Genomic DNA, 15,147 nt, shown 5'->3' on the forward strand with positions numbered 1-15,147 from the left:
GGAAAAATAGCAAGCTACTTCTAATTTCTACTCACAATGTTTTCACAGCATCACCTATCATTTGGCATGCATGCTCCTACATGAGGTGCATCCCATTTTCAGAGCAACCCTTCAGAATCTGTGGGTCAGAACAGGAGGAAAAGATCTGGAATCTGCCCAGGACTCATTAGTGGGACATTTTTGACCTATAGCCAAGAAAGCTGTTTATGGAAAAAAAATAAAGTGTGTGTGAAGTGGTCTGCAGGAGGGGAGGACACAGGGTCAGGAATTCTGTCTGGGTACTGTTTATGGTAGACCTGTTCACCTGTTCATTACTGGGCATTCCTACTGCCTATCCCAATGATACCTTCCTAAAGATATGTACAGTGAATAAAGTATATGCAGCTCTAGAGAAACACACAACGGAAGACCCCAAAACTAAAAATTAATTATATTGTTCTAATTTCTAGCATTTTACAAAATAGCAGGGCATGTCAACTAACTCTTGAATGTTAGAATTTATGGGCAACTAGCACAGTTTACTCATTTGGAGCTGCCATACATCTTTAACCATAAATGAAAAGATATCAGGAAATGCTTAAAGTTTATGTCAAGTTAAGAGTGTTTTTTGAGGGTTTTTTTATTATTATGGTTTGAGCTGGTCTCCAAACCGCAGCCCTTTATTTAGCCCTTGGAACACCATTCCTCCCACTGACACCAAGGATGAGGAACTATTTCTTCTCACTGTCACTATCAATTCTTTCCACCAATACCATTTTCTGCTCCCACTGGCCACAGCTGGCCCCCTTAAAAAGTCTAAAGAGCAGTAAACTGACCCCTTGTTTAGAACATTTGGAGACTCATGTCCTACAGCAATAGAGAGAGAAATAAAAACTTTAGAAGTATTGGACTGCTAGAACCCGTGTCAATTTTTTATTTCCATTTGTGGCCCCATTTGCAGTTTTTCACTTATTTCATGTTTGGTAAAACCATTGTCAATGGGACAAAGTAATAATGCTAAATAATCCCATGCTCCCCACATTAAATCAACCACCCAAAAAATTAAAAATATTTAAAAGATTACAAAAACATTTCTGCCTGCTGCAAGCATCTGACGTGTTCCAACATCTAACTAATCTCACAAAACCAAAGAAGTGCTGCACAACCGGAAACATGCATAAATAATAAACTAAAACTGTGATCCAACATATACAGGCATACCTCAGTTTACGAACACCTTGGTTAACGTAATTTTCAGTTTACAAATTAAAATCCATTGAAAAGAATGGCTCAGTTTACGAATTTATTTCACAATATGAACGGATTGTTTTTCAATGCAATTACAAACTTTTTAATCATGTCCCTGTACAGTATTTATGCCTTTAAAGTGCACTTTATGAAGAGTTTTGAACAGATAAAATATTTTTTGTTACTTTTTTCTGACTTCCGGAACGGATTCATTGGTTTTCAATGCATTCCTATGGGAAACCGCATTTCGGTTTACAAATTTTTTGCAATATGAAAAGTCCCGCAGAACGCATTAATTCGTAAACCGAGGTACACCTGTATCTTAATATCATTATATATATATATATATATATATATATATATATATATATATATATATATATACACACATACACACATACATACATATACACACATACATACACACACACACGGTGAATTAGGACCTTGTGACATACATAACATTCATTCATAAAGTGTAAGTTCATAAACAGAAAATTCATAGGGAGCAAAAGTATTAGTTCACAACAATCCTCAAAGTCCACTGTAATACTGGATATTAAATTTTCCTGTGCTCCAAATCAATGTGCTATCGGCTCATCAGACATAAACGTGCTCTCAGTGTCCACTTGCTGTTACACCTCAGTGAGCCTCCACCAGACAATATTTCCCCTAACCAACTCATTGATCACTGTTTGATTTGGTCAAAAACAGCCTTCCCACTAATCTGGGTAAATTCTCTTCTATTAGCGGTAATAGTGACTCTCATATATGCCAGTAACATACGGGGAGAGAATGAAAGAAACTTCTCATAGTCTAGAACTCCAAACTATCACTTTATTCCAAAGAAAGTACACAAATCCTGTGCACAGGAGTATACGCTTTATTAAAAAACCAATCCACTTTGCCCTCTTAAGGAGAGACATCCATCCAAAGACCTTTTCATAGACCTAAGCACATGAGAATGCATACTGCCACATTTGTACAACTCACAATATTGTTCTAATAACTAAAGGCAGATAAGAAGCAATTTAGAAAAAAAGATAAGCACATTTAGGTAATCTGATTGACATAGAACAATAATCATGCAATCTTTACTTGTCCCCCAGTGACCTTAGCAAAGTTTCCAGCTCACGTTTTTGATCTGGCACTGTGGAACTGCTCCACTGGTACAGCAGTAATTGTTTTGAGTATACTTACAGTATATGTAGATCAACTTATAAAAGACACATCATGCTAAAGAGCCCAACCACAAATCTAATTTCGGCAGACTTGATGCTAAAGTTCAACTTCAAGCAAAGTTTATTTTATCTTATTTATTTTTGGATAGACTGGTAAAGAGAAAGACCAGTTGCAGTTTGTGTCCACATTTAGATGACCCTTTTATTCTTACAAATCCTAGGTACAAGTAGTTAGATGAAGTGAAATCTTGACACTGGAGCAGTGTTTTTCAACCTTTTTCCAGTCAAGGCACCCTTTGAAATTATGTACAATCTCAAGGCACCCCATTCTAAAATGTAAAAAAAAACAAAAAAAAAAAACAAAATAGTTTTACATGCAGGCTCCACACATGTAGGACACCCAACATTAGAGATGATTTCTGTATTTCTTTTTCCTCATTTTCTCTCCCCCTTAAAGTGAACAAAGATGATGTGCAGGTGCCTGATGTCCTTCTTAGCCAATGAGGTCAGCAGTTAGGATGCTGGCAGCTAGCCTGCGCAGTGCCCAAGGTCATAATGCTGCACAATGTAACCAAAAAGCAGGCTTGATCCGCCCGTTGGCTTGTACACACTTTGTGGGCAATTTGTAGGAATTTTGCCAAGGCACTCCTGAAGAACCTGGAAGGCACCCTGGTTGAAAAAGGTTGCACTTAAGACAGAGGCAGTAAAAAAAATACTTTTTGAAAAAAGAGGAAGAGATAGCACCTCTGTCAGATTGCAAAGCACATGTAAACCCAAAAACAAAAATGTATTATACGCTGCAACTTAAGAGTTTTTAGATGTGGTGGCTTCAATAGGTTCCTTTTTTCAGGCTTATTCCCGTTATTTTTAACTGGTGATCCAGCTAGTAACACGTTTCCTATCCTAGGGTAACAATGCTTACTTACTTTATTGCATCTATGGAGGAGCAGTGTTGTCACCCTGGCTGCTCTTCTGAATCGGGACTACAAACTCTGCTTGCCTTGAGTTCGTAGTTTGTAGTCTGTGTAGTGTTCTGGAATTCACAAAAGATAACTGGGAAAGCTGATATTGTTCAGTACCCATTCAGTTCACAGAAATTTAGAGCTGTGCTCAAAAGTTTGCATACCCTGGCAGACATCCTAACATTTTGGCATGGATATTGAAAATATGACTGATCATGCCAAAAAAGCTGTTTTAGATAAGGATAGTGATCATATGAAGCCATTTATCATCACATAGTTGTTTGGTTCCTATTTAAATCATAACAGAAATCACCCGAATGGCCCTGATAAAAGTATACATACCATGGAATATCTGGCCTTGGTACAGACACACAAGGTTACACACACAGGTTAAAATAGCAATTAAAGGCTGATTTCCCCCAGTTTTGGCTTTTTAAAATGCAATTAGTGTGTATAGTCAATGAGTTTGTTAGCTCTAACATGGATGCACTGAGAAGGCTAGATACTGAGCCATAGAGAGCAGAACTATCAAAAGACCTGCGTAACAAGGTAATGGAACTTTATAAAGCTGCAAAAAGATATAAAAGGATATCCATAGGTTAGTCTGCTACATGATGGACATTATGTCTCATTCATAGCTGCTTCCTTCAGTATTTATGCACTTGACTGTTTTAAGACTTGCCTTCTCTTTTGAATAAAATTTTGAAGGTAAAAAAATAAAATTTCAAAGCCTTGAATATGCCAGTCAGTACTGTTCAATCAATTAAGTGGAAAATTTGGGGATCCCTTGATACCAAGCTAAGGTCAGGTAGACCAAGTAAGATTGCTGCCACAGCTGCCAGAAAAATTGTTCAGGATACAAAGAAACACCCATAGGTAACCTATGGAGAAATGCAGGTTACTCTATAAAGACGGTGTGGTTGTTTCAAGGAGCACAATACGACAATATGGTCACAACCATAAGCACTATGTTTGGAGAGGAGTCAACAAGGCTGACAAGAACACCATCCCCACTGTGAAGCATGGTGGTGGCTCACTGATGTTTTGTGTGGGGTGGTGAGCTCTATAGGCACAAGAAATCTTGTGAAAATTGATAGCAAGATAAATGCAGCATGTTATCAGAAAATTCTGGCTAACAATTTGCATTCTTCTGAACAAAAAGAGCGCATGGGACGTTCTTGGATTTTCCAGCATGAGATGACCCAAACACAAGGCCAAGTTGACCCTCCAATGGTTACAACAGAAAAGGGCGAAGGTTCTAGAATGGCCATCACAGTCTCCTGATCTTAATATCAAGCCACTCTATGAGGGGAGATCTCAAAATGTGTGGTTCTCATGCAAGACTACCACAGACTTTGCATGGCCTGGAGACATTTTGCCAAGATGAATGGGCAGCTATACCACCTCCAAGAATTCGGGGCCTTGGACAACTATTACAAAAAAACTGCATTCTGTCATTGATGCTAAAGGGGGCAATACAAAGTATTAAGTAATAAGGGTATGCAGACTTTTGAACAATGGTTGTTTACTTGTTGCCATGGTTTTGTTTGACAATTGTGCAATTCTGTTATGACCTACGGTTGATTATGAATCCCATAATCAAAAAGCTGTTTTGCCTGCTTTCTTTAAAAATGGTAAATACTGTGCGTTACAAATTCTCAAACTTTTGAGCACAACTGTATAAGGACACTAGAACACTGCAAGATCAACTGGCATTCTGTACTTGCAGAAAATGCACATAGCCTGAAAAAAGAAAATTAATGCAGCCACCACATTTTAAAGTGATTGTAAACTTTTTTCTAAGTAACATGTTATACGTACTTGCTTTGTGCAATGGTTTTTCACAGAGCAGCCCTGATCCTCTTCTGGGGTCTCTGCCAGAGCTCCTGGCTTTTCCTCCCAACCCAGTATCCCTTTAGTAAGCCACTTTCTATGGTGGCACTCATGCAGGTTCATTCCCAAGCCTATGTGTCGGTAAACACAAGCATTGCAGCTTGGTCCCACGCTCTACTCACAGGCTGTGACTGACAGCAGCAGGAGCCAATGGCTATCGCTGCTGCCTACATATCCACGGAGGAGAAAGAGAGAGCGGAGAGAGCCACTGCTTTTGAGTACAGAGCTGGATCAAGATTAGGCTCAAGTATTTGAGGTGGGGGGTATAGCCGCACACAGAAGGCTTTTTTCCTTAATGCAGGGAATGCATTAAAATAAAATTCCTTCTACCTTTAAAACAACTTTAGATCTGGTAAGAACTGGGCAATCTTGATGATCTCTCAGTTCTCGGGTCTGCACAGATCGGAGTTAACAAGGAGAGTTCTAAAGGCCTTCCTCTCTCCGTTTATAGCAAAAAATCTGACTAAAATATTTCAGACATGTAAACATGTTGAGGAACTTCCAATGTGTGAGCTTGATCTGGCCATTGTTTAGATCAGTAGAGGCAATGAGGGTAGTCATATACATCAAGCTCAGGAAAAGCAGCAGCAAAGAGATGAAACCTTTAAACTCAGTCTACTGCTTCCTAAAAATTATTTTGGCCAAGAAATGGGTGAAGTTCATCTAGTCTAAAGGAGTTTAAGAACTGGAACATAATCAATGCCTGATCTTGCCGATTTTGGCAGTATACAGAAATACATGCAATGCCTATAAGCACACTTCAAGACCTGTACCAACTCTCCCAGCCATCTTAGAAAGGCATGCCAGCTACAAGCTGCTGTGGCTGCCTGGAGTGTCTATAGAACTACGTGTCTATAGAAATGTTAGAGTTCATGTCAATAAACAGTAATCAGAGTGTCCGCTAAAATCTGACCGCTCTCTGTTTAATGCCCATAGGCAGCTTAAGAATGTGGATAGTTTTTTTTTTCTTTTTAAATAAGCCAGAATGCAAAAAAAACAAAACATAAAAGTTAACTGCTCTCACTTTTTCACTTTTGTGAAATCAACATCAAGTCTTCTTATACAAACATTCATATCAAGATAACAGTCTTGACTTGGATGCACAGAGGAGGGGAAATAAATAAAAATTGAAGAAAAGGCAATACAGGAAGCCATGCGGCTGCTCTAAAATATATAATCAACGGTGAGAGATTAATAAATCTAGATGCAGATACACACAGCAACATAAGCACACAGAGAAAGAAAACTGTTCCTGATGGGCATGTTAGGGGAAACTGACTTGCTGTGGGAATTCTATCTTCTTGAACCCAACAGCAACAGTGAGCAAAACAGCACATATGCGTAATTTAGGATGCTAAAAGGGTTAAACTGCTCATTATTAAGGTTTCAAGTGGTTAAAGTTGTGGAAGGGGTACTTGCGTAGCTTCTCCATACACTGTTTGCTCTGGGCATGCACTGACGTGCCATTGGCAGCAGGAGGTTCAAACTTTGGGCAGGACGACAGAACAGAAGCACTGAGGGGGGTGGGATTTGGGTCATTACTTTAATATTCAGCACCACAGGCCTGAAAACGGCTTTGCTCCTCCAAGAACAATGAGGCTCTGTTCTCTGCAATCCGCTTAACTGGACAGAGGTGAGCAAAGTCCAGTGGAAAACAAGTACCCACCACCTCCAAAATGCACACAACAAAAGTGCTGGGTCTTCATTCCATCCCCCACAGCCCACCTATGACCATTTTCAAAATCAAATCACCAGTTCATGGCATACACCTCCATGGCCCATGACAGAGAAAAGAGACAGAGCCAACATAACAGAACACAATTGTTCCTGCAAATAAATTTGTAGGCTCAGCATGCATTCCCAGTGACTTTTGACCTTTGCACATTGCAGTACATTTCTGCCAATGACCTCTGCTCTCTGAAGGCCCTGCAAACTTACAAAGTGAGCCTAAGACACGGTGACAGAAACTAGCAGACATATATTCAGCAACAAAGGGCTGAGATTTACTCTTAATCAGCTTGTAGCTTGCACGTGATGTATCCTGCTTTTGCATTTATAAATATGTATAATATTACATGTTTGTTCTGCTAAGATGAAGTCCAGAAAATAAGCATGGTGATCCTCCTTCAATCAGAAAGACAAGATCAATATAGAAAAAGGTTTTAACATATCCAAAAATGATGATTGCTCCATTAACCCCCTTTTCCAAGTGGGCAGTAATTAGACTGTTAATGGAAAATAAGTGTACCTACTGTGCACAGCTAATCACTGTGAGGGCAGTGCTGCAACATACCACCCCTCTCACTGGCATATCCCCAATAGCCTAGCAGCCAATCAGATATCATACCAAAGGAGCCCTACCCACAGATTTATAAACACAGGAATTTGGATTATGACTCCAGACCCAGCAAGGGCTCCCCCCATAGATTGACAGGGAGTGTGTCACTGGCCTAGGAAGTCCGTTCAGAAGCTGCCGGGAAGGACATGTGAGAGGATCAACAAGCAGATGTAAGGATTGCACTTATGCAAGCAAGTGAGAATTATGCATGTGAAACAAGCCAGTAAACAATAATCAATTGTAAGACCTGACAAAGCAAACGAGATACAAGAACAAATTACGAGAAAAACACAAAAAAGGAAAAGGCTGAATTACAGATTATCTACTACACCAACTAACCGGGTAAGTTTTCTATCTTTCTTGGTCAAGTGCTGCTTGTGGTGGGTCACTGCTGAGGTTTGAAATTAAAAACATCCCACCACACAGGCATAGTTTCTTACAGAGCTGCATCTCACTGTGAAATTATTTTGCTCAATAGTTATTAAAGGGGTTTGCTTATCACAATGAAGACATTGTCAAGCTCAGCAGAGCCTGGAGCTGGTATTACTCAGAGCAGTACCAGCGTGTGCAAAGCTGGCCTCTAACACCCCAGTGCCTTACACTTATGCAGTCTGGATGGCCGACACATGCTGACCATGTGATGTTTCATCCAGTGAATCGAGCCTGTGTGCAAGTCCAGAGACTGAGCATGAAAACTGGGTAAATCCCAGGAAATCCTCAGCTTAAATCCTATGCTACTTGTTTAAGAGTTCTCCTTACCAAAAATGAACCGACCACTGATTTATGGTCAGCTGCTGATATGCAATTAACTAAATATACAAACGAAAGGGGTTTTTAACAGTTACTGATCTTTACAAAGCTTCTTATTTTACTTAAAGCTGACAAAATATTGTATGCTTTATTTGTGCAAAACTATACCTAAACTTTGCCAGAAAGTTTAATAATTTTGTAAATAGTAATTTTGTGAGCATCATTGTCAAAAGTCTGTAAAGCACAAACTGCTGCACATATTAAACACTGCACAAATAAAAAACAGTTTGTTATTCATGTTTCTGCAGATACTATGCTGTGTAAAAACACAGATACTAAGTATGGAGGGACCTTGACATGAATGTAGTGGGGTCATAAAATGGCTTTTGATAAAAAAATAAACATACATATACATACATACATACATACATATATATATATATATATATATATATATATATATATATATATAATAGATACATACACACACACACACATATATACACACACTCTAAAATAACCTGATAATTCCTATATATGGGCCCACTTGTATTTTTCTTCCTGTATTGGATTGCTGGTATTCATAAGTAGTGCTAAAGTAGGTTCTCTTCACTGCAGCGAGACTCTTTCCTAGCACAGCTTGATAAAAAGTCACACACTGTGACAAGAATGCTGCTGTCGCAAGCCAACAGTGGAAAACTTTCCTAGCTACACTCACTGACCAGTAACATTTTAGTCATGTCCAGGTGAATCCTACCTGCCCTCCAATGCATCCCAGAGTGAACAAAGCCTAGATATTTTCCCACAGCGGGACATGTCACATGAGCATCATGATGTTTGCATCTAAAAGCAGCTTACCCCCGAGCGTGAAATCATAACACAAACACTCTTTCCCCTTCCACCCCCCTCCCTCTCTCAGTCTGGCAACAGCTCAGAACTCCGGGGTTATGCAGGCACAGGCCCCTGCTTGCCTTCAGGGAACAAAGCCAGAATCGGCTCAGGTGCCTTCGGCTGGAGGGGGTGGAAATGTTCACAAAGGGACCAGAACAGAAAGGTCCGTCTTGAAGTAGGCCTCCGAATCATTTTTTTATGATCTTCATATGAACTGTTCTATTTTGTTCAGATTGGTCCATAAACCATTGGAAGTGGCGTGGCAGTGGTCACAAGCATTAAAGAAAAATTTTCGCCACACCCATTGAGTTCACATCCCACTGGATGTTGGTTTCCAATTGAGAAGAGAGACACGTGGTCTTCAGGTCTCTGACCAACTACAAAAAGTAAGTACAAACAATGCCTAACACTCTATCAAGTTTTTCTCACAGCATTCCAGAATGTTCAACTGTGGTAAAACGCAGGTTTTAACTGTAAACATTAGAGGCTTGCGATTCCATCCTAGAATTATATTATAATATTTTTCCCATCCAATGTTTTTCTTGAAAAGAATGGCTCTAATCCCATACTGTCTGATCCATGTTTCCATGAATGGACCAACATAAAATAATCAGTACCTCTTGTATAAAAACATAAGAGCATTATAAAGATGATGCCCCTAAACGCCAAATGTCACATGTCTAGAAACATTGTGTAATTTGAATAATTTTTTCAATTTTGCTTTCCACCAGTTTTCATACAAAGTATATGAAACAGAAATAAATGGTTCACCTTTACACATTTTGTGTCTATTTAACAAAGCATCCAAGTGGAAGCTGTTACCTGTATTTGCTATCTAGCACTACAAAAACAAAAAGGAAAATACTTGTTTTCAGACACAATTCAAAAGATTGGATTAGGTCAAACCTGTCAAGACAGAAATATGGGAGCTGTAATTGCAGACTTAAAATTTTAAAAGGTGCATGCGCCAAAGCATTTACCCTTAACTTTTCAACATGAACTTGTTTGTCCCTGACCTGACATGTATATGCAAGATCATGTGTTCAGACAATACTATACTTGCTTGTTCCAGGTCAGCAGCTTATCAAGTAGTATATGAAGGAGGACAGCATCTTCAATGAGTCAGAGGTCGCAGCAGTTTTTGTAATGTGGAACTAAACCCATCGATTTATCATTTCCCAAAACAGTAACATTCAAGGCATGTCATGATAACTCACAATTTGGTTGTACTCTTAACCAAACTGTAAAGCCATCAAATAGCTAGTGTCATAACTGATCACATGTGCAGCGCCATGGCAACCACAGATCAACCAGAGGCTAAGATGGCAGCTTCCTTGACAATAAAGGACAGGTTTAGTTCCGCTTTAAGCTTAGCCTGATTTGTCAAACAAGCCCCATTTAATAAAGTAAAAATTGTAAGGGATACAATCTTGATTGTATTCATAGTAGAACATTCATTGTGATCTTATGTTCAGCCACGTTTAAATTGACTTTAAAGGAAATCTGTCATGTATGTAGGTTGACACAGCTGACCACCTTTAAATCGTTTAAGAGTCAAGGAGCTAAAGTGAGCTATAAGTCTCATCTGCATGCTTGTTCAATGACAGTGAAAGAGGTTTTCATGAGGTTCAGTAATGGCAGCAGACATATTTCACTTAATTTTTTCTTTGAAACAGAAGTCCTCTTATTGACAAGCTAACAGTAAGTTAAATCCATTGCTTCATCTTGACAGACTAGATAACTCATGCATTCGTGAACTCTCAAATCTAATTATGCAGCCATATAATTAAATGTGCACCTTGCAGCTTCTTGCGATATTGCTTCTGCTCATCAGCTCATGACATGGTCTTCTTTTTGCAGTGGTGCTGCAGGTCAGCACAGAACGCGAGGATGATGCTCACAGCCGTTCCCCAAGGTGTACTTTACTCAACTCTTGCTCTTATCGACTGGTGAATAAGGATGGCAATAGCACTATAAAAGCTGTTGGGATCCAGGGGCAGGGTCTGTCTTACCTGCGTGACATATGGGGATTGTTGCTGGATATGCGCTGGCGCTGGATGATGTTGGCTTTTTCGGCTTCCTTCCTGGCCCACTGGCTATTGTTTGCAGTGTTTTGGTATTTACTTGCGGAGATGAATGGGGATCTGGCACTAGACCATGATGACCCACCAGAAAACCACACCATCTGTGTCAAGTACATCACTAGCTTCACCGCTGCTTTTTCATTCTCTTTGGAAACACAGCTCACAATTGGATATGGAACCATGTTTCCAAGCGGGGATTGCCCAAGTGCTATTGCTCTTCTTGCAGTCCAAATGCTTCTGGGACTAATGCTGGAGGCTTTTATTACAGGTAAGATAGTCTTACTCTATGGACAACTGATTGAATTACCCAACAAATTTATTAATAACAATAATTATATAGGATTTGTATAACACCAACAGTTTGTGCAGTGCTTTACAACATGAGGGCAAACAGTACAGTTACAATTCAATACAGGAGAACACTTTGTTTATGGTCTCTCAGCTCTTGAAAAATATGCTATGCTTACCCACTGTAAATTATGTATTCCACAGGTGTTTTTGTAGCCAAAATAGCAAGACCAAAGAACCGCTCTCCTTCAATCCTCTTTTCAAGACTAGCAGTGGTGGGCAGTCCTGAAGGAAAGCCGTGCTTAATGTTCCAAGTTGCGAACACACGACCTAGTCCCTTGACCATGGTGAGAGTCAGTGGAATTCTTTATCAAGAGAGAGGCGATGGACAAATCCAACAAATCAGTGTGGATTTTTCACTGGACAATCAAGCTTGCAATGTGGAGTGCCCTTTCTTCTCCTTCCCTCTTACCTACAACCACAATCTATCCCCTGGAAGCCCCTTGGCACCCTTATTACAGCGCGAGACTTTATCCGCTTCGGGTCATTTGGAGCTTATGGTCTGTTTATCTGCTACTCAGGAAGGCTCAGGTGAAATCTGCCAGAGCCGTACCTCGTATCTACCAAGTGAAATACTCCAAGGCCACCGCTTTGCACCATGTCTAACTCGTCGACCTGAAGGAGGATACCGTATCTGCATGGAAACTTTTGGTCGTCCACTCCCTGAGTTACCACAAGCTACACACAGACAATCCTACAAAACTGATCTGGAAGTTTGTGCCAATGGGCAGAGAGTTGACACCTTTCAAATCTGTGAGACTGGACTGGGAGAGTAAAATACTTGAACTCTGTTACTTTCCTTAGCCCTTTCAGCCATCCTCATTCCGATAACCAAGCTGACACTTTTCTAAAGGAAAATCCCAAAGGAAGAGTGGGTGGTATTATCAAGACTCCAAAGACTGTTCTGTGATACCTTACTGAAGTATATCAAGCACTAGAACCCCTTTTGATACTGCAGGGGTTTGTGGGACATTGCCGGCATAGCAATGTACAACTACAATAATGAATTGCTCAGGGGAGTGCAAGCACTCCAAAAAGACAGAATAGGCTTAAGAGACAACAGTTATGTGCAGACAGTGGACCAGCACGTTTAAATATGTACACCAAGCAAACACTCAGATGTTAAAAGGCAGATTATACAATGGAGACACTTGGGAAGTCAACTTTGAATGATTCACATGAGAAGGTTTTGTTTTAAGCTGTCCCTCAAAATGTGGAGTGCACTGTATTTAGCTAGAAATCTGATACACTTACAACGCTAACATAAAAGAGAACATAATAGATGAATGCAGGTACATTTATATAGCAAATATACATTCATACTTCCTTGACATTCATGTAAGCTTTATATAGACCTTTATAAATGATAGAGACAGGCATACAGCAAACACATACAGATGAGGATTATACTAAACCACATGCACACAAGCTTGACCTTTGCAAAATACTTTGCTCCTAGTGGAATCACTGTACTAACCCTTAACACCACCTCAGTGGCAGACTACCAGGAGAAGGAACAGTTAAAGACAGGGAGGAATGCTTGAGCCAGAGCAGAAGAAGCAAAGGGACTGCACAGAGGCTGGTCCTGCAATTCCCACTCAATATATTTGTGACAATAAAACAGAATAAACTGTGTGCTTCCAGCTAATTCCCTGCTGCTGATCAATGTGTCTATGCAGACAGCTACATACAAAGTGATGCCAATGAGAGGGCAACATAAGAAATGCTTTTCTATGACACGGCTATTGCACACAAGCAGTGACACTTGCCTTCTTGTGGTGTGTGAAAAATAAAATATATATCCTTCAAGGCTGCAAAAAGCATCAACATTTGATTACAATGTTTCCATTCAGTTTATTTCTCAAAAGGCAAGTGACAATGTTTTCACTGGCTAAGAATATTGAGATTAACTCCAAGTATTTTATGCTCTGTCAGACATACCACTTAGATTTAAGCAAACACCATGAACATACCAAAACAGACCTCTTACAGAAACACGTGGAAGTTCCAAAAAACGCCATTATGGGTATTTTATCTTTTATATAAGGGGCGTGTGTAGATGTTTACTCCTAAAACTCACCAGATTATGTAAAACAATTACACATGCAGTCAAAAAAACTAGGAAACATCTAGTTTGGTGAAGTAGGCATCTAGTTTGGTGAAGTCTTCATTCTGTATCAACTCTCTATTGTTATCTCCTTGTATTGAAATTGAAGGAGAGCTATTATTGCAATATTTATACCTGACAACAATCTGTGCACACACCAATCCTATTGTTTTTCTGGGGAAAAAAAAAAAATATTTTTACAGTGTCTTATGTTTCTTTTTTTTTTTTCTTTTGTGCTCCTATCTGGACACTTCACCTGCTCAGCATGTCAGAGCGGGACAAGTTTGAAATGAGAAAAGTTCAGCTACCATGATGCAAAAGGGAAGCTTAATTTCTTTGATCTTGCATTAGTAGGAAAGCATGACAGTGCAGGAAGTTTGTAAGATAGTTTTTCTGTGTCGTTGACGGCTTATTAAAGTGGAACTTTAGTCAAAAAATTATGACCTGCTAGATCACTACAGGCTGTTCCCCCTTTGCAGGTATAGCTATGTAAAACATTAAAAATAAGTGCCTATACTGTTTAAAATACAATAATACACTCTCACCCTGCTCTGCACATGCTCAGTCGCTCTCTTTTTCAGCACTGTGCCAGAAATGTAGAGGGCAATCTCCTGACAGCCTAAAGATTTATTGCTGCTCAGGGGCTCTGGACTTTAGCAAAATGGCAGCCTCCAGCACAATGCTAGAGGAAATTTACAGTACACACTCATTTTGGTAGCATAATTATTAACGTGGAATGTTTGTTCTTTGCAAAAGAAAACAATTTTTCATTAAAATGTTATGGGTAAAGTTCCGCTTTAACTGCACTCCTACTGCAAATAAACAATATGCTTGTTCATACTTAAAAGTAATAGTTAAAAATGAAATGACTTAGCAAAATAAGAACTCAATGAACTGTGTGTGCGTGCACACACACCTAACCCAAATTTATAGCATACATAAAGGAGAGGACAATTACCTGCTTCTTTTCTTGCTGTTTTTTCAAACCGCCGATCTCCTCTGGTGGGGTAGAAAAAGATACCTTTCAGACATGTGCTACAAACTTTGCAAAATCTCCTACTGCTGCGTTTTTTTTTGTTTGTTTTTTTAATTTTCACTTATAAAGCATTTCATGGCAGTTTTAAAGCTTAAAACTTAAAATCTTCTCTATAGTTTTAGCAACTTAGCTTATTTGTAACGAAGTATGTTCCACGTTGTGCTGGATCCTGTAGAAAATGCCTGAGCAAGAAAGCCCAGTTCTCTTCCTGCCTCTAAACTTCTGCTGCAGAGGGTGCTAATAGTCCTCAGTCTTATGTAAAGCTATAGTGAACAAGTTTTTGAGGGGGAGAAAGAGGGGGGAGGGAGAAAGAGGGGGGGAGGGAGAAAG

At 39.6% G+C, this 15,147-nt stretch overlaps 2 protein-coding genes across 2 annotated transcripts in view; one reads left to right on the forward strand and one right to left on the reverse strand.

The window, feature by feature from the left end:
* Positions 1–14,877, reverse strand: part of GIGYF2 (GRB10 interacting GYF protein 2) — a gene marked incomplete at its 5' end in the record, with an annotated part of 153,929 nt that extends 139,052 nt beyond the window's left edge. Inside the window, one exon of the mRNA XM_089666000.1 lies at positions 14,740–14,877. Within this exon, the coding sequence (XP_089522126.1) occupies positions 14,740–14,877 (138 nt within the window). The remainder of the gene's footprint in view (positions 1–14,739) is intronic.
* On the forward strand, positions 7,656–13,508 carry KCNJ13 (potassium inwardly rectifying channel subfamily J member 13). The gene is made up of 4 exons (XM_089665980.1): positions 7,656–7,943; positions 9,475–9,628; positions 11,103–11,594; positions 11,819–13,508. Coding segments are annotated over exons 2-4 (1,125 nt in total). The 5' UTR covers positions 7,656–7,943; positions 9,475–9,627; the 3' UTR covers positions 12,451–13,508.
* Positions 14,878–15,147: the final 270 nt, after the last annotated feature.

This window comes from Staurois parvus, unplaced genomic scaffold (genome assembly GCF_062004578.1).
Source record: "Staurois parvus isolate SC_StPar_1 unplaced genomic scaffold, SC_StPar_1.0 ptg000049l, whole genome shotgun sequence".
Lineage (NCBI taxonomy): Eukaryota > Metazoa > Chordata > Amphibia > Anura > Ranidae > Staurois > Staurois parvus.

Coding starts and splice junctions, on each gene's coding strand:
- KCNJ13 (XM_089665980.1), top strand. Junction 11,595..11,818: donor GCTGGAGGCTTTTATTACAG/GTAAGATAGTCT, acceptor TGTATTCCACAG/GTGTTTTTGTAGCCAAAATA.